General features: G+C 59.7%; 1 protein-coding gene across 3 annotated transcripts in view; it reads right to left on the bottom strand.

Annotated features, from left to right (window-relative positions):
* PAX7 (paired box 7) overlaps positions 1-27,148 on the bottom strand; it is a 96,302-nt gene that overhangs the window by 9,285 nt on the left and 59,869 nt on the right. For 2 of the 3 annotated variants that reach the window (XM_045859441.1, XM_045859442.1), the window contains exon 7: positions 25,932-26,134. In XM_045859441.1, coding sequence (XP_045715397.1) covers positions 25,932-26,134 — 203 coding nt within the window. Of the gene's footprint in view, positions 1-7,837; positions 7,860-25,931; positions 26,135-27,148 lie in introns of all 3 variants that reach the window. The other variant, XM_045859440.1, reaches the window with a different exon arrangement.

Below are 27,148 nucleotides of genomic sequence, written 5' to 3'. Positions count from 1 at the left end.
ACGCGACCCCTATAGAGGTTCTTCCTCCAGGGACTGGCCAGCTTGTCTCCTGGGCAGCTACTGGTGGGGGTCCTTCCCCCTATGTCTCTTTCCTTGATGCTCTCAACCCACTCCCCTCAGCGCTGGGGACACCCCTCTTTTGTCCTTTACCTGCCCCGACACCTTTCCAGAGCCGGTCAGGCAAGACCTCCCCAAAACAGGCGTGATCAGTAGCAAAAAGAGCACGCCACGAGGAGAAGTAGCAGACGGCTTTCCAGGCAGGGGCACTGGCACGTGCAAAGGCCCTGAGGTGGGCGCGGAGAGTAGTGGGAAGGTCACCGGTGGGAGTGAAAACCGTGCACACCGCAAGGAGAATCCTTTGTCAGAGGGACGTGCGTGGCGCCCAGCGGCTCAGGAGGCCTCGGACCCTGGGCCATTACCAGGCAGCTCCGAATCAGCTCAGGCCCAGGGAGCTCTTGCTGTAACGGGATTGGCTCAGCGGGATTTGCCCTGGAACACCAAACCGAATCCCCATCTGGGGTAGGTGTGAATGGCGGGGGCGGGCATCTGCTCACTCTGCTCCAGAGGCCCTGGAGGCCCGTGGATCAAAGGGCTTCCATTCCACTCCATCCAGCCCGTCTCTGCGCGTCTCTGCGCATGGCAGCTTCCAAGCAAACGGGGCAGGGCTCAGCTGGCGGGAGGTGGGAGGTAGGAGCAGTGACTCCTCAAGGAAACAGACTATGACGGCCCCCACTCTGCAGATGGGGGAGTGAATGGTGCACCCGAGCGAACACAGCCGGTGAGTGGCAGGGCCGGGATATGAACCCGGGTCTCCCCGACTTCCGGCCTGTTCTTCCCCACCACCAGCAGTGCTGGCGAGGATGGACAGAGTGCAGAGAGAGGCTCTCGGCAGCCCGCGGAGCAGAGCCCCGCAGGCCCGGGTGGCCCTCCAGCCTCCGGTTGGCCTGTGGACTCCCCCGAGTCCCTTTTGGCCCTCGGAAGCGGAAAGCGTTTGCCCACCATCAGGGGCCTAGCCGCGGTCTGGAGCCTGCAAACTTTTGAACTTGAGGAAGTCCTGGTCTGATGCGGTAATCCACCCCCCTCAAGAATGCTCAGGCCTCTCCCTGGTGGGTTTTACTTTTTTCCCGGTGACCTTGCTTTCACTAATGTATTACTTCTTGGTACGTTACCGTTACTAACTCAAAATCAATACCGACCTCCACATCTGTAAGGTTTTATCTGAAGGCAAATCTCCCGGCTGTCCGTCAGGCTGAGTGACAGCCGTCCCTTCCTCTACCCCCCCACCGGCCCTGGCCCCCGCCCGCCCCCAGCCCCTTCCTCCCCCTCTGCTCTAAATCAGTCCCAGCCTCCACCAGACTAAATCAATAAGGGGCTGGCTCACACCCCCCTTCTGCCGCTGGGGAGAGGCTTGCAGGTTTGGGGGGGGCGGGTGGGAGCCGAGGGAGCCCCGTGCCAGCCCCCCTTCCACATCCTCTGCTCCCCGCCCCCTCCCCCGGGACTTGCTGGCGCTCCCCTACTTTAAAAGAAGGGGCTGGGAGAAATGTAATTAATTCCCTCCGTTCCTGAGCTGGCCCGCAGGGCCTGGGGCCGTGGAGGCTGAGCCGAGAGATCTGCACCCTCTGTGATAACCGCACGTGGCTCTGGGAGCAAGGCTGCAATTAGAAGGGGTGATCGCCATCACGGGGGCTCCGTGGCAGGGTTCGGGGTAAATGAGCGGGGGGCCTCCGCAGAAGGTAGTGGAGGGAGGGAGGGGCAGGGGCTGAGACGGATGAGGTCGGGACATTGGACCTGGAGGTGAGACTGGGGCTGGAACGGAGCCAAAGCGCGCTCACGCCGGCGGGCAGGTGGGCAGGCACACCGCGCACTCCGGGTGCAGAGGGTCTGCAGTAGCATCCACGCTCTGCTGCGGGCTAGCTGTGGCCCTGGGCAATTTCCTTAACCTCCTGGGCCTCGGTTTTCTCATCTGTATAATGGGAATGATAATGCTTGTAGCTGCCTGTAGGGTCGCTGAAAGGATTAAATGAGTAAAACGCATTAAGACGGCACCTGGCACACCACTGGTTCTCGGTAAATGCAAGGTCTCCCCCGCCTCCCCCACCCGTTTGGAAGGGACCTGGCCGCAGGCAGAAATGATTCCTCGAGGACAGACTCAGGGGATTGCTGCTCCCGGTCGGGGACTATGTTGTCATCATCTCTTCTTCCCCAGGGGGCCTGGCGCACAGTGGGTGCTTTCTGGACAGAGAATTAATGACTCCGCCTCCGTGAGGGAGTTGTGGTCTCAGCTCTGGAAAGGCAGCCAGAGGTGTGTCCCTTGGATACGCCCCGCCCCCCTTTGGCCTGCATGTGCTCATCGGCCGTGAGGGTGCGTGTGTGTCAAAAGACATGGGGCCCTGACGGGGAACCTGTGAAGTCTCCAGTCGAGTCGTGGCACGGCCCAGAACTCACACCGGACAGCCCACACCTGAAGCCAGGAAGGGGATCCGTCACTCAAAAACGCCTCTTGTCTAGTTGGCCAAATAGCTTTCCATCAAAACTCCGAGGACCCAGCATGAAAATCCTTCACAGGTGCATCTCTCCTTTTCTTAAACTCATCAGGACATCGAGCATGCGCACACACTTACATGGAAACACGCCAGAAGACACCCATGAAACCCGAGAGGCACCTTGAGACTGCTGCATTTCACATGTGGGGAAACTGAGGTTCAGAGAACGGAGGCACTTGCCCTTGGGGAGCGCGTCACCACACAACCATAGCAGACGAGCAGGCCGGTGGCCCACTGCCTCTCCCCTCCTGCCCCCGCCTCAGGCTTGGCTCCGAGAGGGCCCGCTGGCTCGGGCACTGACCATGCTTATCTCCAAGCCTCATGTCCTCACGTCCGGTAGCAGCCCCGGCCCGCCCTCTGATTCACTCCCTTGGCTCCCACTAGAGGTGGAAGGAGCGGGCATGTTTGGGGGGCAGCCCGCAGACAGGAGGCGAGGAAGGGCACGGCTCGCCGGGAATGGAAAGCCACGTTTGTCTGGACTGGGTGAAGCAGGTCTCCTTTGGGCCTAGGACTGTCCCAGGCTGGGACAACCCAGCTCGCGACTTGCCCTGGTCCCTAAGGGTCTGAGGCCTGGAGTCCGTCCCCGTGTCCATCTCTGTGAAAAGAAGGGCCAGGGCCGCTCTCCTGGGGTTTGTCCACTCAGTCACTGCTTCTACACCTCGGCTGCCCAGTGGAATCCGTTGAAGAGTCTTTCAAAATGCGGATGCCCAGGCCCCACCCCTTAGAGATTCTGGTTCGTTGTTCTAAGGATCTGGGCACCAGAATTTTTTACAGCTCATTCCAGTGCATTCTGAGGGGCAGCAAGGTTAAGTACCGCACTGTCCAATCATCACCACGATTGCTACGCACACGCCATAAAGCTATACATCCACACTCAGGTGGGGGGAGACACGAGCACACCCCGGCCCCCCCAGAATGCAACAGACGCTCATGCCGGAACACCCACAGCCTCACACAGGCTCACGCGAACACACGAGAATGCACATGAAAACACCCCCCACCCCCATGCACCGCGAGGCCACACACGATCCACACGCTTCAGAGGTGTGCAGGTGAAGTCACACACACAGCTGTGTGCACTGCAGCCTCATGACTCCGTGATCGCCAGCGCACCAAGGCTCGCCCGTGTGCCTCCACGACCCCTCCTCCAGCCGGCAACAGACACCAGGATACAAGTCACACCAACAGACCCCTGCCCGTTCCGCCGCCTGTCCCCAGCTCCACGCTGGGATTAGTGCCAGCGGGAAATCACCCACCCAGGCGGCCCACCCTTTGCCTCCCCACTCCCCCTGCTCCGTTCTGCTAAGAGGATCCGGCCCCCTCCCCTCTCCCTGCCCCCTGTGGACAGCGGTAATGGGCTTCGGGTGCTGACTTTGAGCTTCCAAACAAGATTTTCTGCAGGTTTCCCTGTTCCCGCCCCCTCTCCCTGCCATCTCTGGCTCCTGGCCCTCTCTCTCCCTGCACCCTCTCCACGTACGTCCACAGCTCATCCAGGGGCGCCCGCCCACCAGGAGAGCCGACGTCCAGGCCTGGCCTTCCCCCGACCTCAGCCTCAGCCCCCGACTCCAGTCCCTCACCCACCACCAACACCCGGCTTCCCAGGGAGGGTCCCCTGCATCTGCCTGCCGTCCCTCTCTGCACGGGCGCAGCACCCTGGTTTCCAAAGCATTTCCCTTCCAGCCTGGAACCGAGCTAGGAAGCACTGCTAGCCCATTTTTCAGCTGAGGAAACTGAGGCTTCGGGGCTCATCCAGAATTTCCTAGGGGATGCCTGGCAGCGTGGGGGCAAGAACACCTGCCCTGGCCGTGCTCTTCATTACCACTAAAGGCTCTGGGCCATTCTGACTCGTGTGTGTGTGTGCTGAGCAGGTGTCTGTGGGACTATCACATGTGTGAGATTAGTGTGTGTGTGTGTGTGTGTGTGTACGCACATATGTGCACGTGGGAGCACTGTGCATGGTCTATGTGTGAATCGTGTGTGCTTGTGAGTCGGTGTGTGCATGCGTGTGGATACTATAAGTCTGTGTGCCCGCATGTGTGATTGTCATGTGTATTGTGTGTATGCGTGTACTCAAGTACTTCACGTGTACTCCCATGTAGGCACGTGTCCTATTGACCTCTCTCGCTGACCTCACCGAGGGCATGGGGACTCAGGGGCTCAGAGGGCACTCAGTGAGCACCGGGTCATTGGCTGCCCTCTCGGACCGGGCGGGGGGTCCCCACCCCACCCTCTGGCACGTCATCTCTTCCTCCCCCGTGGGAGTTCAACATGCGAGGCCCGAGAAGACTCATAAGACAGGCCGTGTGTGACCAAAGAGGAATCTCTGCAGAGAAAGGATTCAGCCGAGACTTCGGTAAGAGCCTCCTAGCGTGTGGAGGGCGAGGCTCTGAGAGGCTGAGCCACAAAAGGCTGTGAAGTCTCAGGTTTGGGCCTCGCCCAGAGAAAGCTGTCAGCCCCACTGTGGCCCCGCCTTCCGCCCTGGACACGGAAGGATCCGGACCCTGGATCTGACCAGGCACTGCTGCGGGTAGACTTGGTGTCCTACTCCTAGTGCCCGGCACATAGTAGGTGCCCAACAAACATCTGTGAGTGAGTGAATGTCTGGCTGAATTCCCGAATGCGTGAGTGAGTGAATGAGGGAGTGAATCCATCTGTTTATCCCCAGCACAGGGCCTGGCACAGAGGTGGATGAATGCGAAGAACCACGGAGGGTCTTGTGGATACTCGCACCCAGCCCTCAGCTCAACCGATTTCAGAGCCCCCTCCCCACCACAGGGGTCCCTGGAGGCTTTATCTGAAGACTCTGTGGAAGTGAGGGGCTGCACAGAATGACTTCCCACTCATTGTCCCACAAGCTACAAACTCTGATACATACACACACACACACACACACACACACACTTTCAATGTTCTGCCTACAAAATGTCAATCTCCAAAAATCTAGAGATGTAGAAATATCTGGAAACCCTGGAGAGAGCCTGAATTCGCCCCCCTCCCTTCCTGGGAGGATCCTGGGCTGGCCCGAGTCTGGAGGTGTCTGCGCCGGGGCGGGTCCGAGGGCCCCTGGCCGCCGGAGGGCGCCGGAGCTGGTGGGGCTCGGCGGGACGCAAGACCGTCTCCGATGGCGCGATAATGGCGGACGAGGGATTAGTGCGGCTCTGCTCGGAGCGGCAGCCGGGCTGGAGAAGGAAGGGGCCGATCGCTGGGAAAGATATGACTATTTAAAGATAATGATTGCATAAATTTAATTAGCACACTTTCACGCGGCAAATGGCCGTTTTGTAATTAATGTATTTGGCCTTACTAAGCATGAAAGATCCCATCTCCTCCCCCTCCCCTCCCGCTCCCCCTCCTCTGCGGGGCCCCTAATGAAAGACAGAGAGCAAGTGACAGAAACAGTTTGTCAGCGGCTCCAGGTGTCAGGGGCCTAATTGGCTGAGCGAGGGGTAGGGGGGAGGCAGGAGGGCCGCGGGGGCTAGGACGAGCGCCCCCTTGGCTCACCGGGCCCAGGCTGGGAGAGGAGGAGGAGGAGGATGGGGAGGCCTGGGCTCTTGGACCCCTGGCGTGGGGGTGGGGGGCTCCCCCTCCGTAATTGCCAGAGACGTGAACGCAGATTGGCCGTGGCAGGGAGTGAGTGGTGGCAGGCAGGCCTCGTTAGTACCTGGGCGCACAAGCTGGCACATATCACCATGCGTTAGGGACTCGTGGCCGTGATAGCCCAGGCCCCGCCTGCCCTCTCCCGGGAGCCAAGTCCTTTCAGTGGAGGGAAGGAATGAGTGATCCTCAGTTTCCTCTTCTATAAAACGGCCTCTGGTTATCAAAAGGTTCAAAAAAAAAAAAAAAAACCAAACCATGTCTTCCATGATTAAGCACCTAATAAGTGCCAAGTACCTACTATGCGCAGGCAGCACCGCCATTTACTCCTGACCACAGCTGTCAGAAGGATGGGCATTTTTATCTTCCTGAAATTCAAATGCATTTTGCCACCCCTAGTGTCTTTCCACGACAGCGGTGGCAGCCAGGTGGCCTCCCTGTCAGGTAGCAGTGGTGACAGTGCGAAGCTTTCGCTGGCGCCTTCCCATGAGATCAAATAAGGGCCAGCATCGAACTCTCTCAGGTCCAGTGACGGAGGGGTATTTGCTGCTCTGTGTTCAAGATCAGAAAGCTGAGGCTGTGGGAAGCTAAGTAATTGACCCAAGCCTGCGAATTACTTAGTAAGTGGTGGGCTAAAACGTCAACTCAGAAGATGTAACTCCAAAGCTGATGCTCTTTCTAGCGTCTGCCTACAGGACCCGCTTCAGGGCCGGCCCAGCACCTGTCGTGCTCCACGGCGCCATCCTCCCCTGCGGGCTGGCTGAGGTGCTCCACTGGCTCCATAGGAAAGCCTCTTTCTCGGGGGGCTATAGTTGTCCATTGCAATAAATCCCTAGAGGCAGAGCTGCCCGATTTTCCTGTGGGGTGACAGGAAACTGCGTTGAGAGGATTCTAGCCACCACGCCTGACCTTTGTGCCATAGCCACCTTGAGCCTGTACACGCTCTCGCCTCTGACCGTGACCTTCCATCGTCTTTACGTGCTGCCCTCTGCCAGCCCCAGGCACTGGCCCTGCCCCGAGCAGCCCAGCCCCTGCCCGGTTTTCTCAGAGGAAGCCAGGGCAGGGAGGCCTTGAGCCAGCCTCGGCCGGGCGGAGTAGGGCCCAGCAAGCCCTCTCCCTGACCAAATTCAATTTCAAAGCTTAATGAGTTTGCAGAGGAGCCGGGTGCGCTCGCCGACACCGCTCCTTGCCGGCTGGGTGGTTCCCGCCCTGGCCACCGAGCGCGCGGCAGCCGGAGCAGGGAGAGCCCTGGGCTCCGGCGAGAGCGGCGGGGGCACTGAGCGAGTGAAAAATGTCAGAGCAAATTGCTCTTGACAGCGTTAATATCTGCACCTCATAGCAATAATTACATGTAAATAAATAGCAAAATGACACTCAGCTGGAGGCAGCTTGGGGAGGACAGACGCTGCTAAGGACCAGCTGGGGACCCAAATGCTCTGCTCCATCCTCTCCTTTGCTTTCCATCTTAGAGTCTCTGCTTCCCCCCCTCTCACCTTCAACCAGATTCTTGCTGCAGCACAGGGCAGGGACCTCTGCAGGAACAGGTAGACCCAGGCATCCTCCCAGCCTCTTTCTCTCCTTTCTCCCTGAGCATCTCACTCCTCCTAAGCGTCTCTGTGGAGATGTGGCTCTGAAATCCACGTCTCTGCCCTGACCTCTTGGCCTTGACCTCCACACCCCGCCCCCAGCCCCATCCAGGCCCTCCTCCTGCACTCCCTGTTTCTGTCTGTGACTTCATGACCCTCCTGGTCACTCACACGGTCGACATTCAGCCCTCCTCTACTCCTCCCTCGGTGCCCACACCCACGATACCGCGCTATCACGTGCTGTGCAAACTCACGCGCCGAGCACGGTGCGACTTCCTGGGGAGTCAACTTGACCCGATGCTAATTTATTTCATTATTATGGCCAACCGAGATGGCTCCACTGTGGCAAAGAATGCAAAACGAGTGTGCGTTTTAAAGATAATCTGTGAACATCTGTGATACCCCCTGCAGGGCCTCTGGGGGAACACGCTCCACTATCATCAGGGGTACTTTGGGCAGAGGTTTGAGAAGCCCGGTGTGGAACCAGAATGGCTCCTTGTGCCTAGTGTGAGGGCCTATTAATTAGTTGGCTTGGGTTTGTGCTTTTGTCTGTAAAAGCAAGGGCCAGGCCTTACCCATGTCTGGACTCCCAGGACTTAGCAAAAAAGGCCACTGGAGATGGTTGAGGGAGGAAGAAAGGAAACGGAAAGGGAGTAAAAGGCTAGGAGGAGGGGAAGGTAGGGAGGGAAAGGTGCAGGGAGGCTGGAGATAGGGAAGGAGGAGCGGCTGCCTAAGGAGGTGACCTTCTCCAAAGGCGCCCAGGTGTGCCCGGCAGCTGGACTGAATGCCGGGCTCCACTGTCCCCTCCCCAGAGGGGCCCGGGGGTCATCCTTCTGAAACCCAGCCTCCCCTCCCCTCCTTGCCTGCGCTGTGGAGAGAGTTCCCACCAATCAGGGCTCCCCCTGCCAGGGAGGAGCACGGAGGGCCCTCCAGCTACCTGGGGCCCTGCCTGCCTCACCTGCACGGGGCAGGCGACGCAGGCTCATTCTTTCCTAAACAAATACCTTCTCCGGAGCAGCCCCCGAGTCCCACACCGTCTTGTTTAGCACACCGACTAATCCACTTATCGAGGATAAAGCGTCTGTGAATCCTCGTTTGATAAAGGCAGCCACAAAATTAGCAGAAATGTGCCCTCGGCTCCGACGTACCAAACAAACAAGAGGCTGGGGGGGCTGCGCGGAGAGACGTCGTCTCCTTTCAGTCTCGGGGCCCGGGAGAGATGCGGGAGAGATGCGGGAGGAGACAGTGACTGTCTGGCTGGCGCTGTGGGCTGGGCAGGGGAGGCGCTGCCGTGGGGTGCACGGGAAGGGGGTGGGCAAGGTGGGGAAAGGAACCCTAGCGGAGACCCCAGTGCCGGCCTGGGTCCCCAGCTCCCATCACCGCCCGACTCCATGGCCCGGCTGCTGCACCCACTCGTAATTCTAGCCCGGAGTCCTTCCACGCTCCCTCCATGCCCCGCGGCATTCCAGGTATTTCACGTGTTTACCCATTTATCCCTCATAACAGCCCTCTGGAGTAGGACTACACCATCCACGTAGTATAGTTGAGGAAACTGAGGCACGGAGCGTTCCAGATCACACAGCCGATAACCACCGTTTCTGACTAGACAGTGAGATTGCCCAAGTGTTACGATCTCCTGTTTAACTTAGGGGGTGGTGCTCCAGTTCCACCGGGACCGACTGGACACTCAGCCCCCATCTCCAACCACGGTCCCCAGCTCTGACAGCGGTCCCCCGACCCACCCGGCCCCACCCCCAACTGCCTCTGCTCCGTGCCCCGGCCGCACGGCACAGGGCCTTCGAGCGGCCGAAGCCTGCGTGCCCCCGGACACGGCCTGGTGAGTCACCAGCAGCCGAGCTACCCGCGTCCACCATCGCTGACCCCGCTCTCAGGGCTGCGGGGCCTCCCAGCGGCCTCTCTGCTGTGCCCGCAGGAGCTCCGGGCGCTCTGCGGACACGGGCCTGCTCACCGCGGCACCAGCGGTGTTCCCCACCACTGTGACGCCGATGGGGACTGAAAACAGAGACTCGCACGCCAACTCAGTCGGCTGGCTCATCTGAGGTGGCTTGGAGGAGGGGTCTCTTCTCCGCTGCCAGGGCTGGGGAAGGCTGACAAAGAGGCGGGATGGGGCGGGGGTGGTTCTGGGAGGCTTGGTCCTGGGGCAGCCCACACACCCACCAACTCTGGTCTGGGGAGGAAGGCTGGTCCCAGGCCTCGGGGGTGGGGACATTAATCACAGGGGAGCACCTGTCAGGGTGGCATCTGGAACTAAAGGGAAACACTTGGCAAAAGGGCAGGACTTCTCACCCCGGGCTCTTGGGGCCCTGGGACCAACCACCGCCATACCAGGAGGCCGGGGGCCAGGGGTGGGACATCTGGGGTTTGGGCCCCGGGGAAGCCCGCTTTGCTTGGTAAAGGTCCCTGCCACGGACCCCTGGACTGGGGGCGGGAGAAAGACGCATGCAGAGAGGCTGGGCGCTGGCAGGTTACCACGGAGGAGGAGAAGGAAGGGACCACACTGCTGCTGCTGTTCCCGCTGACGGAGGAACCCAAGGCGGGTTCCCTCCCCAGGGCAGCCAGCTCGGAGGTGGCGGGCCGGATTCAATGTCGGGTCTCTCGAGGTTGCTGTCTGCACACCTCTGTGTGTGTGTGTGTGTGTGTGTGTGTGTGTGTGTGTGTCTCTCTCTCTTCCTGTTTCTGTCTCTCTCAGTCTCCGGGTGTCTCTCGCATGTGCTTCTCTCCTGGACTCTCTGTCTGCGCTGCCGCTCTGTCCCCGACTTTCCTCGACAGTTCCGAGTGTCTGCCTGGACCCACCTCTCTTCTCTCCACTGGCACCTCACACCCTGATTCTCGCTATGGGTCTCTCCGTCCACTTCCACATCCTTCTGCACCCGCAGTCGGAGGTGCCTCCCGAATCAGCCCCGGAGCTCATCTCCCCGGGCTCGCGCCCTCGTCAGCTGGCTGTGAGCACAGAGAAGAGTCATGGGGCTGCGGGAACCCTCAGCCCTGCCTCCCCGGCCCCCTGCTTCTTCCTGGGGACCTCTGGGGGAGGTGTTCAGCTTCCCTCCCAAGCCTCTTCCCTCCTCACTCCTCTACTGTCCTGGGTGGTCAGTCCACTGTGGGTCACTGCAGGGAGCTGACGGGGCGTCTCAGAGCTGGGGAGTTGGGGAGGGCACGATGAGGTCATTTCAGCCTGTGCTTCTCAGATCCCCTGGGGTCTTGTTCAAGGGCAGACCAGACCTGGAGTAGCGGGAGTGTGGTCTAGGCCCTGCCCGCTCCGGCAGCCCGGCGTGGAGGAGGGAATTCAGTCCCGCACGGGGCAGACCTGACCGGTGGGCTCTGGCAATGTCTCTTGCTGGGGACCCTGAGTCTGCAGAATGGGTGCGATGACTCCAGGCCCTTGGGGTCAGGGAGGATCAGACGGCTGCAAATACCTGCCTGACCACTGGGTCTGAACAGATCAGGGGTGACAGGAACTGCTGCTGAAACAGTGACCCTGCGACTTTAAGGGCCAAAGCCAGACAGGACCCTAGGTGGGACAGCTGCTCCTCCCCAGAGACCTAGAGAGGGAGGATGGAGGTGACTGGGGGTGCAGTCAGCAAGGAACCTGGGGAGTTTGGGCCTGGGGGGGCATTATCGCAGGTGGGGATGGAAGGTGGTCCCAGGGGTGGGGCTGAGGAGATTCTGCTCCAGCCTGGACGCAGCCCTTTTGTAGAAGACCCTTCCTGAGGCCCTCACAGGACCTTAGTCCTCCCGCACTCTCTGGTGGCCCCACAGACCAGCATGACGGGGGACAGGAGCCGGGCAGGGTGGGGGGCCCTCACACATCCCCGTCGCGTCTCTCCTTCTCCTGCCTGGTGCTCCGTGCTGGGGAAGGTCTCCCGGGGCTTAGTGTTGGGGCGGGGCTCGTCTGGGCCACCCGGAGCAGAGCAGCAGAGATGGCCGCAAAGGCTGTCCCCCGCCCCCCTGAAATGATGTGGCCACTGCCACACCCGCCAGGCCCTCAGACAAGCCCTGCTAACCCCAGAGTCTTCCTTGGCAGTGGAAAGAGGGGGGCTACGGCCGGTGTCTCTGTTTGTAAAAGGAGGCCGTGGCTCCGCTATTCCGAGGGTGACTTCTGGCTTGAAGATTGCCGGACATGGGATGCCCATTCCATTCAGACGGCCCCTCCCCCGGATCGCTGCCCAGAGAGATGGGGAGAGGGGGTCGGGGTGCTGCAGCAGCAGCGGGGTCGAGGCGAGGCTCCCCAGCCCAGGGCTGCGGATGCGCGTGCCGGCGCTCAGACCCGCGGCCCCCCTCAGACGGTGCCGCCTCTAACACCCAGATCCCCCAGGCCCGCAGGAGACCCACTGGGTCAGCCCGTCAGGTGGAGCCTGGGAACTCAGGTTTTTAACAGGTTCTCTGACAGCCCTGACAAAACCAGGTTCTGTCCGCACCCCCACCCCCACCCCGGAGACGGTGGGCTCACTGCTTTGTACAAGGCTGCCCTTTCCTTCTGTTTTTTTTAGATTTATTCTCATTCAAAAGAGAGAGGAAGAGAGAGAGACATCGATCGATCGGTTGCCTCCCACATGCGTCCCAACTGGGGACTGAACCTGTAACCCAGGCATGTGCCCTGACTGGGAATCAAACCAGTGACCTTTTGGCTTCGGGACGATGCTCCAACCAACCGAGCCACACCGGCCTGGGCACCCCTTTCCCCTTCCCACCCCCGGCCGGTTCCGCCGTGAAAAGCCCTTCCTCATCCTGAGCTGAATCCGCTTCCCCATGGCGTCTGCCGGCTTCCATCACCCCAAACACCCTGGCTCTCTCTGTCCCAGCAACAAACAGCCCCAAGGGGGGCTCGGGCGGGATGGGGAAGGTTCCCTTTTGGCCTCACTTTATATAACCTGATCACCTAACCACCAAGGAAAGAGCTTAGGAAGCAAAGGTAGACCTCCAGGTGGTCCCTCCAGCCTAGCCAGGCCAAAGGTATTCATTCCCCTTGGCAGGAGGGGGCCGGGGGCCGCTGACACCCCTCCTCGGCCCCTGCCTGGGGCATCCCCTCCTCTCTGGAGGCTTCTGACTCCCGGCTCACTTGCTTGCCTCTCATGGAACTGACTGGAAAGTCCTTGAAGGCAGGGGCCACAGCTGGGCACAGGATGGATGCCCAGTGCCCAGTGGGTGCCCACTACCGTTGACTGGCCCCCAGCTGCACGCCAGGCTTTGTGCCTGAAACAGGCTACCAGGAGAGCCCGGTCCCGGCTTTAGGGGGAGAGGACAGTACCCACAAAGTTAACATTCAGAGGCAAACAGGGCAGACTTCCGAGAGGGAGTGGCCAAGGAGCTGAGGCCAGAGAGAGGCCTAGGGTGCGGGCGGCGAGCGGAGAGAGGGGAGAGAACGTTCCAGCACGGGCACTGGCGAAGAGGCCTGCGTGCGCGGGCTGGGGATGGGAGAGGAAGTCCTCCCGGGAGGCACTGCCAACGAGGAAAATGCCCATCTGCTTCTTCCGCTGGGCCAGCCTCGCCGGCCCTGTCCCCGGCCACTGCTCGCCTGGGACAGATGGCGAAGGCAGGACCTGTGACCACAGGACCTGCAACCATGGGCCCGGCCTTGGCTGCCGCTCGCTCGGGGTCCGGGGGCGGCCGGCCCGCCGCTGCTCCCCATCCCAGGCCGGGCAGCAGGAATTAAGCAGGCGGCCGAGCCCGAGCGCGTCCTTATCTCGGGGAGACAGTTGTTGGGAATCACTTTGACTGAGTGGTTTTGTCTCCCCGCATTTTCCACTGTCAGGCGGCCTCGGGCCATGGATCAAAGGCGCGGCGGCGGCAGCGGTGGCAGTGGCCGCGGTGCAGCGCACAGGGAGGGGTGGCTGATCCAGCCAGATCCCCCCTTCCACCCCCCCCACGGCCCCCACCCCTGCCTGGACCCAGGTCGGCTGGGCCCCCGGAACCCGCAACCAGCCCAGCCTGCAGGCCCAGCGTTGGGGGGCTGGACAAGTCCGAGAGACGGGAGGGAAGCACTGGGAAAGGAGAAATGGAGAGGGGAACAGGGAGGAGGACGGGGTGAGGGGAGGGGCTGAAGATGGAGAAAGAAGGTGTTTGGGAGAGAACCCCAGAAGTGAGAGAAGGGGTGGAGAAGGAGAGAGATGAGGGGCAGGAACGGGAGGGGGCTGGGGGCTGGAGCTGAGAGGAAAGAAAGGAGGAGGGAGAAAAAGGGGGTCTAGAAGAAAGGGGTGGGCAGAGAGGATCCAGTCTGCAGAGGTGCAGGAGGCTGAGGAGGCGGTGGTGCTAACGGGGTGAGGGGGAAAGGGGCCGAGGGGGAGGGGCTGGGAGAGGCCAGGTACTGGGGTGGGGGGAGGAAATGGGGCCAGGAAAGAAAGCGGCAAAGGTGGGGTGCAGAGGAGACCCGGAGGTTGCTTTCCCACCAGCTGGGCCCACGAGAAGGTTCTGGGATGAGGGCCTGGCTGAAGGAGAAGACAAGTGGGATGACAGGCCTGGCTGGGCTGGGGGTGGGGCACAGGCTGCCCGCCCTGCAAGGAGGTGCTGGCCCTGGCCACGCAGGGGGAGACAGCGGTGCAGAGTGGGTGACTGGCCGAGACCGCATGGGGGTTAGGGTGCGCACTCAGGCCCAACCTTCTGATGCCCCGGGGGACAGTGGCCCAGCTCTCTGGTGCTCCCAGAAGTGCCAGCTGCCCCAGCAGAACTCGGAGGGCAGCTAAGAACACCTGCCCCCCTCACATGCTCACAGCTGGGGAGGGGGGCAGCACAGAGAGGGGGTCAGGTATGAGGGTCAGCAGAGAGGGGGAGGCCCTGGGGCTGAGGTTGGGGTGGGGCAGATGCCAGATAGGGAGGCAGGAAGGAGCAGGGAAACTCAAAGGTTCCAGGGGAAATTAATTCTGCAACAGGGGGCCTGCGGCTGGGCCCTGCACCCCACTCTCTGTGAGGCCTTGGGAGCCCCCATCTGCAAATAGCCGCCCGCATTGTGCTAGGCACCAACGAACTCGCCTTTGCATATATCGACTCAGATGAGCTCTATGAGACAGAAACCCTGATTAGCCCCACTTTACAGGGGGGAAACTGAGGCAGGGAAGAACCTGTTTGGAGTCATACAAGCAGGAAGTGACCGTGCTGGGGACTGGGCCCAGGCCCAGGGACCTCAGAGCCTGCGTCCTGACGCCCCTGCTCTCCTGCCCTGGGAATAGCCAAGTTGAAGCGCAGAAGAAGTCACCAGCACGTGGGAGACAGAGCATTTTTGTGACCTGTACTGCGGAATGGCATGGTTCCTGGGGCAGGGCTGGTGGGCTCAAGTCCAAGCTCTCCTACTTGTTAGCAACGTACGCAAATGATTTAAACTGCTTGGTGCCTCTGTCCCCCCATTTGTATGGGAGAAGTGATCGAGGCCCCTCCCCTTCTGAGAGAGGTAGGTGCTCAGGGGATTAAATACCATAGCGTCTGGCCTGTGGTGAGTACTCAGAAAACACTGACCCATTACTATTGTGATTTGTACGAATACTTTCACGATGCTGATAAAGTGTGATGGATGCACAATAAAGGCACGATGACCTGCCATGAGGGGGGGGAGGGAAGGCTTCCCGGAAGGGGCCCAGCCTGGAATGACAGAGGAAGAGGGACTGGGGAGCGGAGGGGGTCCTGGAGGAGGAGGCCCGTGCAGAGGCAGCAGCAGGTGCAAAGTCTTGGAGCTGGAGTACAGCATGCCCTCGGGGAGGGGGGAGGCCCTCCAAATCTCCCCGTCTCTCCTGCCTGGGGCCTTGCCGGGCCTCCCGGGTCCAGTTGCCGGCCATCCCGGCGGCCTCCCTCCCGCTGGGGACCCCAGGGACGGGCCTGAGCAGCTCCGATCCGCCCGCCGTATTAATTGCTAATCTCCCTCATTTTCTTCCCCTCTATCTGCGGGGACTGTCGCGTTCGGAGCCCCCGTGCTAATCAAGAAGAAGGACAAATCCTCTATTTGCATTCTTTCCCACCCAACCAGGCAGCTCTGGACAGTCAGACGGGAAGCCGGCAGACCCAGGCTTCGGCCCCAGGAGGGCAGGGAGGAGGCGCAGCAGGGGGGCCAGCCCCGCCCGTGGATCTGGTGGCTGTGACTCACGTGCTCATACAAAGAGCCCACAGAAACCAGACTCTGAGCAGGAAGGTTCCTTACCAGCAGCTCGTCCATCTCTTTAATTGTATAGGTGGGGAAACTGAGGCCCAGAGCAGGGAGAGCACACAGTGGGTCAGCAGCAGAGCTGGGGGGGAACGCAGATCTCCTGAGGTTCCAACCACCGTGACCAGGCCTGGCCCCAGCTGAGCCAGACCTGCGGGCCCAGATGGATGCCGGCCCACGCAGAGAAACCTGGCAGGCCGTCGCTGACTCAGTTTCTAATCAGAACATGGACAGTCCGCAGGGAAAGCTGCCCCTTAGTAAGCTCTTCCTGTGCTCCAGGCACAGTGCTGAGTATAAACGGTCTCATTTGTTTCTCACAATCCCACAAGGGAAGCAGTAACACCCCATTTTATGGATGAGGAAACTGAGGCTCAGAGAGCTCACGTCACTTGCTTGGGGCCCCGGAGTGAGTTGGGCAGAGGATCCGGGATCCGAGTCCTGGTCTGTGTGACCGTTCCACGGAGCCCGTGATGTATCTGACTCAGACCCTGTGTTCGAGTTCGCCGTATTATTTGCTCCTGTCTGGTCTGCATCCACCTCCTATCCCTGCCCGTCTTCCCCTGAACCAATTCCACCTCCCTTTGGAGACTCCTCTTCCAGGAAGCCTTCCGTGGCCACACCTTCCCGTCTCCAGACTCCTCTGTTCTGCCTACCCTGGGGGACCAGAAGTCCCACTAAATCGTCAACTACTGATTCTCTCATCGCTGGGGGCGGGGGCGGCGTGACTACACTCCCCCCCCATATACTCGGTTAGAGCGGACACAGCCATGTGTATTTCTTCTCTGAGCCTACCTGCATGCGGTGCTTGATAAATGAATTTGAAGGGAATCATGGAATGACATTCAAGTGCAAGCTAAACGATCAGCTGCCTCAAAAGGCTCGTGGGAACAGACCACGGCTACGTGTCATCACTGAGAACGCGCAGAGCCCGAACTCTGAGCAGGAAGGTTCCTAACCAGCAGTTCGTCCGTCTCTTTAATCGCACCGACGGGGACACAGAGGCCAAGAGCAGGGAGATCACGTAACGGGCCAGAAGCAGAGAGCTAGGAGGGAACTCAGATCTGCAGCACTCCTGGGGGTGGTCAGGGGTGCCTGCAGACCTACTAAGTGCCAGACACGGAGCTCTGTGCATTACCAAATAAGCCACCTTCCACCAGCTTATCACTGCCTCACCTGTGGTCCAACTAAAGACTGTGGTCCCTGAAATCGAGGGGTCCGTGGAAGTATCCAGGTCTCCCCTCCCCAATGGTGTAGGCCAGGAAGCAGCAGAGGAGCCCCTGCCCACACCTTCTCAAGGTGTGGACTCCCGCTCACTGCGCCTGCCTCAGTGGCGGGCAAAACGGGAGGCCCAGGCTGGCCTCTGAGGGCAGACTTCAACCTTGATCTCTTGTCCACCCTCAGGGAGATGGGCACAAGACACCATCGTCCCAGAATCCCACCCGGTCCTCTGAGAACGGAGAAAAGGCCAGGGTTCTACCCCCATCCCACCCCCGCTGCTCCCTCGATGACAAAAGACTCCCAAGGCACTCGGAAGCCAGACAACAAGCCAGGTCCCCCAATTCCTAGCATAACCTGTGGGTGGGAATGATTCTCCCCCTCCCCCGGCTCGCCAGCAAGTTCCTGATCCCAGTCTCGCCTCTCTCCCCCACCCCCTCGTCCCCCTCCACCCGCGAGAAGAGGGCGAGAGGCACAGAGGCATAAACACGGGTCTGTTTTCACAGGAGAGGAGGCTCAGTCCAGGCCGCTCCCTCGGGCTGCAGCCAGGCCTCTGACTGGCGGGAGCAGGTGGTTTTGTTTGGCGAGGAACCGCCGGGGGGAAATAGCTCAGCTTTTCCCACCGAGGGAGGTGGGCCGCGGGCACAGGCAGAACTGGACGTGAGAGCGGGATCTTGGCATCATCTGTCTCTCTTGGGGCTGGAAGGGCTCAAGGATGCCCAGGGCCCCCCGGCCGATGCTCTGAGCCCTGTAAGCCGGCCTGGACGGGAGTCAAGAAGGAGCTCTCGGGGTAGGGGACACCTGATGAGCTGAGCGGCCAGTCCCCACAGCCCTCCGTTGGTGCCCCAATCAGGGCTATGATGAGGGGCTGGCAGATGTGGCTGGGGGTCAGGGGCACCCCTGGGCGCTGGGCTGCCGTCACTGGGTATAGTGGGAGCCAGTTTGGCTTCAGGTCCAAGAAAATCTGGCCACAGACTCTTGGCCCTTTCCACAAACTGACCTCTGATCCCACACCGTCACGGTTGGTCATGGTGAGAAATGGTGAGCAACGGTGAGAAATGGGTGGGTGGGTGGAGTGACTCAGTTAGCTTTCCCTCGCCCTGGGAAAAGCCACTTGGAGCCAGTGTCCACCCAGTGGGAGCCAGTCAGTCCTTCCATCTCAGCTCCTCCTTGCCCGGAGCCCTGGGGGGCTGGGGGTGGGGCAGCGTTTCCCGTGCTTTCTGCAGAGCGGGGTGCTACCCGCACCCCAGCGTCCTCTCTTCCCAGGACAGGGGCAGTGGAACACCGCTCTGGATTGGACACGGACTCAGTTATTTTCCAGCCAACTGAAGACAGTGAAGCAGGGAGAGAGGGGAAGGGGGAAAGAGATGGCAGAGACGGGCTGGGACTAAAGCAGGGTTGGGAGCCAGGGCATAGCTTGGGGGTGGGTGGAGGAGAGTGAATGCACGTTTATTAAGCACCTACTATGTGCCAGGCACATTACTCAAATTCTCCTTTAGTCCTCCTGGTACCCTGGAGAGGTAAGAGTTATTGCTCCCATCTTTAGACGAGGACAACAAAGCCCAGAGAGGTTAAGCAAGCGGCCCCAGGGCCACAGAGCAACGTAGGAAGTGGCAGAACCGGAACTCCAACCCAGGGCTGCTCGTCAGCAAAGGCTGTGCAGTTGCTCTTGCCCAGGGGCCCGAGGGAGAGGCCCCTCGGGAAAGGGACAGCCTCGGAGAGACCCTGAGAAGGCGAAGGGAAGGAAGCGGGAGGCAGAAGAGCCACAGGGAAGGGAGGAGAAGGAAGGGCTGGCGAGGCCCAGAGGAGCGCGGGGCTGGGGTTAAAGCCCCGTGTTCCTACAACCTGCTAAGCCGGAGAAATGAATTCTGATCCCTCCAAAACCCCACCTTGGGAAGCGTGCGAGAGAAGGAGGGTCCCCTTTCAGGAGAGCAGGCAATCCTCCACACCTCCTCCCGACGCCCCGGTAATGCCAGGATGTCCCCAATCTGCTTTGAGGAACGGGGAGATTAAGAATAATAAAAAAATTGCAATAAAATGTGTGTGAAGGAGGGGGTAATTGTGGACAAACGCAGCATTCAAATTCATTTTTCAGCTCTTTTACACACCATTTCAATCTTATTTTCTGCTTGTTAATGAGATCTTGTTGCCTGGGCTAGGCAAAACCTTCCCATATCAGGGCGTAATTGCACATAATTTTCTCTCCTACCAGTGATTTGCATCAGTTTTTTAAGAAATTCTGGGCTATTTAACACTCTACACTCCCCCTCCCTGTCTCCCTGCCGACAAATCTCCCACTCCCTCCTCCTTCCTCGTCCCTGGTCCAGCAAGACTCATTTTAAATGCTTATTATACACGCGGTGTCACCAATAAAGGGGGGAAAACACAGAGAGGAAGTCGGAGGAGAAAGAGGCGAAGGAGTTTCCCGTGCCCACCGCGTGACGGGCACAGCTCCGTGCCCCAGCGAGCGGACTTGATCTCGTCCTGCTCAGGGTCCAGGGAAGGTGCAGCGGTCTGGGTCAGGCAGGTCTGTCTAAGACTCTCCGCCGCTCACCTGCTCTGTGGCCTTCAGCAAGTTACTTAACCTCTCTGAGCCTGTTTCCCCAGGTGGAGGGCTTCTGTGGGGCTTGAGGGATTTCACAGAGGCCAAGCGCTGATACGGGTTGGGGCACCCAGAGGCGTGCGGCCGATGGGGCGTCTTTCCCTGCTGGGCTGGCTCCCCTGGAGGCCGTGAACGATGCCAGGAGGGCAGCGGTGGGCATCTGCTGTCGAGAGGCACTCCGGGGATCCCATCCACAGGAAGTAAAACTAAAGCCTTGAGCTTGATTTCTCCTGGGTTTGGGGGGAGGGGGCAGCTCTGACCCTGGCTGTGCCCCTGCGGCTGCAAACCTCAGCCTTCCCATACGGACCACAAGACCGACCTCCCCGGGCTGGTACAACCAGATGGTACTGTGGGCTGTGCAGCTGGGCCATTCGAATCCTAGCTCTGCCACTTCCTGGAGCCCACCACGGGGCCCGGCACATGGTAGGGGCTTAATAAATATCTGTTGGCTAGAAGGATGGATGGATGGATGGAGAGAGGATGGATGGATGACCCTGGTAAAGTATATTCCCACCTCTGTAAAACAAAAGTCACGAGAACCGCCCAGATGCAATGAGTGGAAGCAGGTACAGCGCACAGCCGTGTCCGTGGCTGGCCGAGCGTCAGCGTTCACGCCACACTGGCCGTCATTAGTGACTGTGACAAGCACAGGAAGGAAAGGACAAAAAGGTCTGGTTGACCGGGATTGTGGCCAGGTGATAAACTGCACACTGGGAGAGTATTTTTCATTAGTTCGCTGGGGACACCGGGGGGTGGGGATTGTAAATACATAAAATCCCTTCTACATGTTCTTTCGTGTTAAGCTTCACAGAGAAGTGGGGGGGGGCACCGACGTGGGACATTACGAAGGAACAAAGCACGTGGTGGTGGCAAGACAGAAATGCCCCCTTTCCCAGAGGCGAGGGCTTGGCTGGGCCCTGGGGCCCTGGGTGGCAGTCCCAGCTTGGCCGGCCACCGATAGACAGTGTGATGGTGTGGTTCGGGGCCACGTTCTCTCCCTCTCCGTGCCTCAGTTTCCACCTCCCATTCTGGTCCGATCTGCACCTGAGACCGCTGGGGGGTAGAAGGAAGCTCCAGCTGCCCCCGCGGGGCACACACACAGGTCCGGAAGAAGCCCCCTGCCCAGGGCACCCTGCCCCTGGTCTCCGGCCCAGATGACCCTCGACATGGCAAAACCTCGCGCCTGATGCTTTGCTTGGGAGCTTGGATGGGCAAGTGCTGCAGCTGCGGACGACTCTGGGTGCCTGCCTGCCTGCCCCGTCACAGCGGGGACTCTCCAGGAGGGGGCTGCGATGCCACCATCACACCAGGGCACCTAAGGACGTGGCCTCCTGGGGACGGGAGCTGGGTCCCTCCTCTCGGGCCAGGAGCTGGGTCTCCCCCATCAGAACCGAGGAAACCCTCGGGACAGGCTTCGGTGCCCCCTTCACGTCTCTCTGCCCGCCACCCCGAAAAGCACGCTCTGCTTGAGATTCCTACGCACGGGCCACTGGGAAGGGATGAGTCTGCAGATACCAGATTATTCAAAGCCATTCAGGTCACAAAAGGTTCCTTTGGTCCTAAGCTGCCCTCAGTTGTTTTCCAAGTCACTGACCCTCAGCCTGGAGTGAAGGGGACAGAGTGGGCAGGGGAGGGTGGTCTTTGGGTCCTAGCCTCCAATGGGCCAGCAGAGAGAGAGGTCTCATGGGCAGAAGTTGTCTTCCTCTTCAGAAGGACCCAGTGTGCAAGGCTGGGACGTCTGTGTGATACATGGCTGGCTCTGCGGCGGGGGGGGGGCGGTGTGTGAGGGCCGGGCTAGGAGAGCAACAAGCCTTGTGGTCACCCAAACCTCTGGGAAGGCTTTCTCCTGTTTGAGTCAGCCCCGCCCATCAGCCCTGCCCACCGGCCCCGCCCATTGGCCCCGCCCATCAGCCCCTACCCTGTGGTCCTGGCCTCAGTGTTCTCGTCCACAATACAGGTTGAGTGAGCTTTCCCCTCCACTAAGCTGAAGGTACTGGCTTCCCGAGGTGGTTTCTTCGGGTTGCCAACCAACCTCCAAAAAAGACAGCAAGGGGGGTGCATTTTGGAGGCAGGAGGGGGAGTGGTTAAGAGCCCAGGCTCTAGAGATAGGGGCTGAGTCCCGGTTCTGTCCCTGCATCAGCTGCTTTCTCAAAAGAGACCTTGCAGGCAAGAAGGGGCTGGAAAGAAGTATTCAACGTCCTGAAAGGCAAGGACCTACATCCAAGGTGACTACCCAGCAAAGCTATCATTTAGAATGCAAGGGCAGATAAAGTGCTTCTCAGATAAGCACCTAAGGAGTTCATCATCACCAAGCCCTTATTATATGACATGTTAAAGGGACTGGCTTAAGAAAAAGAAGAAGATTGAAAATACGAACAATAAAATGACAACAAACTCCCAACTATCAACAACTGAACCTAAAAAAACAAAAACAAACTAAGCAAACCACTGGAACAGGATCACAGAAATGGAGATCACATGGAGGGTTATCAGTGGGGAGGGGGGAGGGGGAATGGGAGAACGGGGGAAAAGGCACAGGGAATAAGAAGCATAAATGGTAGGTACAAAATAGACGGAGGGTGGTTGAGAATGGTTTAGAAAATGGAGAAGCCAGAGAACTTACATGTAAGACCCACGGACATGAACTAAGTGGGGCGATGCTGGAGGGAGTAGGGGTGCAGGGTGGAGGGGGGTAAAGGGGAGAGAAAACGGGGCACCGTAATAGCAGAATCAATACAATATAGTTAAAAAAGGAACGTTGGAAACCGAGCAGGGCCTGAGTCACAGGGGCTCAGAAAGTGGGCTGTCCTTGTCAGCACTGGCGGGAAAGAGTGGGACGTGCTGTTCTGTGACGCATGTTGTCTGTGTCTGTCTGCCCCGCACGGCCAGCTCCGCAGGCAGGGTCTCCATCCCTCCTGGTCACTGGCTGAGGCCAGAACAGGGCGGGGCGTGGAGCAGGCGCCCATAGCTATTCGCTGCCTTTGAGTCAGGCCTCAGGCGCAGAGCTGAGATGTCTAAGTGGCTTTTTGGTGAATTTGGCTGGGCAATCCCTCTGGGCAGTCCCCGAGGCTCATGGCACCCTGCAGCTCAGGCCGGGTCTGAGCCGAAGATGGGGTCAACCCCTGAGAGGGGGCACACTTTCCCCTGGTGGCGACAGGCCAGGTGGTGTGGCCAGCAGGTGCTCAGCAGGGCCCCCAACTTCACCCCCCCCCCCAATAATCCCTCTGGGCCAAGGCTGCGTGGGCAGCGGCGGCAGGGAACTGCGACTCCGTGTGAGGGGTTACGTGCCAGCCCACAGCCCCGGGGGGGAAGCCCCATCCCACACGGGGCCTGTCCTCTCGCCCAGGTGAGCTCCTCCCGTCGGGGAGGTAGGTCACGGAAAATGGATCAGTCTTGGCGGAGAACCCTCACGGCTCCCCAGACCACAGAGACGTGCCGAAGAGGTGGGGCGGGCCTGCTCAGACCGAGGAGGGCATGTGCCGGGTGGGTGTCGGGGCTCAGAAATGCCGGGAACGTCTCTACAAGACCGGAACGCCCCCGGGCTGCCCCCTGCCTTCAGGAAGTGCTCGCAGCTTAACCCCGGAGGGCCGCGCACTCAGAGGCACACATGGCCTGGCCCCGCGTGCGCCCGCCCGGCACGCAGCCCCTCTCCCCTCAGCAGCTGTTCACCTCCCGGTCCCCTCTGCCCCTGTCAGACCCGCCATCTGTCTTCACACCTTTGGTGGGAACCTCTGGGCAAGTGCCTGTCCGAAGTCTGCCCGATCCATCACGGCCTCGCAGCCTCTCTGCCCCAAGCGGTGGGGAGGGAGCCGCCGGGGGCTGGGCTGGACCTGGCTGCTCGCATCGGTGGGTCCGTTTCCCCTCCCCGCCTCCCTGAGGTTCAGCGCTGGGCCCAAACAGTGCGCGGAACATCCTCACTCTCTACCCGCTGCTGCAAACAACACTACAGAAGCCAGGGACCCCTGGTTCCTTCGGCTCTCCTCTGCCCTGCGACGGAGCGCTGCTTTGGGGGTACACTTCAGCCCACACTGATGGCAGCGGGCCAGGAGGAGCACGGGTCAGGGAGCCAGGGGCCCTGAACTCGGACAATGCGTGTGTCCTGGGCCCCCCAGCTGTAAAGTGAGGTCGCTGGCCACATAACCTCAGTGTCCCTCCTCAGATTTCCAAGTGATGCCCCTCCCACTTGCTTGTACCATGAGGCCAGGCCAGGACCACATTCTCGGGCCTCTGCAGCATCCTTACCCAGCCAGCTCCGGGGCCCTGCTGGGCCTACCCTACCTCCTGACTCTGGAAGGTTAGCTGGACCCGTGAGGCCCGGGCACTGGTGAGACGGAGGTCATGGCCTTGAATCACAAAGAGGCTCCCCTGGGTACCACTGGGAAAACATTCTGGTCTGCAGGCTGCTTCCCCTCCCCACATCACGTGGGCCCCAAGGGGCCTGGGTGCATCACCATTAGGGACTCAGCGTTCAGCTGCATGTGTTTACGGGGCACTCGACTCTGCAGGGACCTGGGCTGAGGGCTTCAGGTGGATCGCCCCACTCAATCCCTGATGGCCGTGTGAAACAGGCGTTCAATCGCCCCCATTTCATGGATGAGAAAATCAAGGCACAGAGAAGAGAAGGGAACTTACCCACAAGCAAATGATGGAACTAGAATGCAAGCAGCCCTCCACTCCACACACGAATAGAGGCAAACAGGAATGAACCCAAAACACGCCGCAAATGAACATTCTTGGAAATGTTTTAGGCCAGGGAGCAGGGGGCAGCTTTTTTCTGTCAAGGCCACAGGGTAAATGTTTCAGGCTTTGCAGGCCATCGGGTCTCTCTCAAAACTACTCAACTCTGCTGTTTAGAACAAAAACAGCGATGACTACATCATTGAAGGAACTCGGCTGTGTGCTAATAAAACTTTATTTACAAAAACAGACAGCCAGAGGGACGTGGCCAAGGCGGGGAGGTGGGGGTTGCAGTGGACCTCCCCTTTGGCCCCTTTTATTTCAGGCATCAGGTCTCTAGACTAATTCTATTGCCTTGGTAATGGGGGGGGGGCGTGGGGTGGAAAAGAGAAGTAATGTTTACTGGGCCCCTACCTGGCCAGGGTCTGTGCAGAGTGCTCTAATCTGATAGCACGGGAATGCAGAGAACATCTTTCCTAGCAGGTGAGCGGCACTGTTTAACCGCTCTTTTGTTCACTGGGGGGCAAACTGAGGTTCAAGGATGCTACCTTGCCTAACACCTGAGCAGCAGAGCTGGGATTAAAACCTCCTCCAAGCCTTCCCCTTCCTATCCCCCTGTTCAGGTGGGTTTGTACCGCGCGCATTCTCACCACACAAGAGGGAGGTGTCTCAGAAGGTGGGAGGCAGGGTGAACCGCCCCCCCCCCACCCCCGTGAATAGCTGAGAGCCTGCTGTCGCTACAGAAATGAACTCACCAGTTCCTCAAATTCACTAAAAACTTCCAGCATCACCAAGTCCTGCTCCCCAAACCCACTGCTACCCACTGCGAACCCCAGCATGGTCTTCCCCACCTCATGTAAGTAGGTCCCAAGACTTCTAACAGCACCACCAGGCAATGACAATGACTGACTTAACCAGCAACCAATCACACGTTGAGTGGACAGAGTTCCAAGACCCAATGGGAGTCGAGTTTTCCCCATGGAACCCAGCCGTAATTCTTTCCACCAATAGGACACGGCCCTGCCTTTCATGCATGGGTCACTCCTGGGGAAAGGTGGGAGACGGAACACAGGGTGGAACCCAGGGAGGACTCCTGGTTCTAGAACAACACCCCAGCCACCATCGGCATCCCACAGGGAGTGGTGCAAGGGCCCCACCGATGCACGCTCTGACAATGCCCGACTTCCGTGGACTGACCAGCCACGAGATCGGTGCGGGCCAGTTTCACAAGCTCGGGGCGGCTGTCCAGCCAGGAGCACTCACTAGTAACACATCTGTTTGTTTCTGGGTGGCGAGAAGTGTGGAAGCGTGTTATGAAAACCCTTCCTCTGCATCCTCCACTGAGCCACCCACATCTGCAGCTTGCGAAGAGAAACCCAAGGTGAAGGACCACAAAATACTGACAAGCGAAGTTATTTAAACCCTCTCAAAGTACCCAACAGCCAGTGGCTTTGTGGAGACCAGTGACTTTTTCCCCAAGGACCGCCAACCTGGGTCACCTGGAGCCCCTGAGGCCTGGACTAGTGGGGGTCTGGCGATGGGACCTTGGGCAGAGGGGCGAGGCCACCTACCTGAGGGGACAGGCCGTTGCTGACAGGATTCATGTGGTTGGAGGGCGCCGCTGGGTTCATGAAGCTGTCGGAGTAGCTGGAGAAGCTGTGGCGGGCTCCGTAGGCAGAGCTGGTGTCCGCGGCTGCCGCGGCCGCAGCCAGCCCCCCCTGGTGCATGGTGGACGGCGGGAGGGGCTGGGGCCGGTGCACGGTGCTACCCCCGTCTGTGGAGAGACCCAGGGGAGGGCCTGAGCGGGTGGCTCGCCTTGGAGGGTGGGCCTCCCAGGCAGGGAAAGAACCTCCTGTTTGGAAAGCAAGCCATGAGCCTCCTTCTCGCAGTCCCCATCCAGTGGAGGGAAGGGACCGTTTCTCGATACCTGAAATGGGACAAGCGGGCTTCCAGGCAGGGCACTAGGGTCTGGCCAAGTCTGCACTGACAGCCAGCTAACTTTCCAGATCACCTTTGGGCAACGGTGCACGGGTCCTGCCGCTCCGTGCTCGGCACACACTGGGAACCTAGCGATTACCTGGACTGAAGGTCAGACCTCATGGGGACTCTGTCTGAATCCATCCAGGCCGGTCTCAATAGCATTTTGTGAGCATTGACCACTTGCCAGGTGCTTTTACAGACACTAAGGGTATGAAGCAAGACTACGGTTCCCATTTTATAGATGAAGAAACCGAGGCTCAGTGGGGTAAAGGCTCTTGTGCAAGGCGACAAGGCTGGTGAGTAGTGTGGTCAGGGTTTGAACGGCTATCTCTGTTCCTAGCTGCTCAGCTGCTATTCTGCTCTGTTAGGGCCCCTCCATACAGCCTTCCGACGGACTGGACCACCGTTCTCCTCGAAGGTTTAATTTCTCATCAAGAATCCCAGAGAAGCCCTGGGCTGATGTGGCTCAGTGGACTGAGCACCAGACTGTGAAGCAGAGGGTCGCTGGTTCGATTCCCAGTCAGGGCACATGCCTGGGTTGCAGGCCAGGTTCCCGGTGTGGGGAGTGCAAGAGGCAACCACACACTGATGTTTCTTTCCCTCTCTTTCTCCTTCCCTTCTCCTCTGTCTAAAAATAAATAACATCTTTAAAAAAAGAGAGAGAATCCCAGAGAAGGTCCCCTGCTTCTCTCCTCAGCCTCCAGAGCTCCAGCCCGTCTGCCAGCCCTTTAAGAGGAGCCACCAGGGCTTCACGAGGCAGATGTCAGGTAGTGGGGTTCCTAATGTGTGCAGGGGGGGAGGGAGGTTG

The sequence above is a fragment of the Phyllostomus hastatus genome, unplaced genomic scaffold, assembly GCF_019186645.2.
Source record: "Phyllostomus hastatus isolate PE091 unplaced genomic scaffold, TTU_PhHast_1.1 phas_scaffold_182, whole genome shotgun sequence".
NCBI classification, from domain to species: domain Eukaryota; kingdom Metazoa; phylum Chordata; class Mammalia; order Chiroptera; family Phyllostomidae; genus Phyllostomus; species Phyllostomus hastatus.
This window is presented reverse-complemented; position numbering and strand designations above follow the sequence as displayed.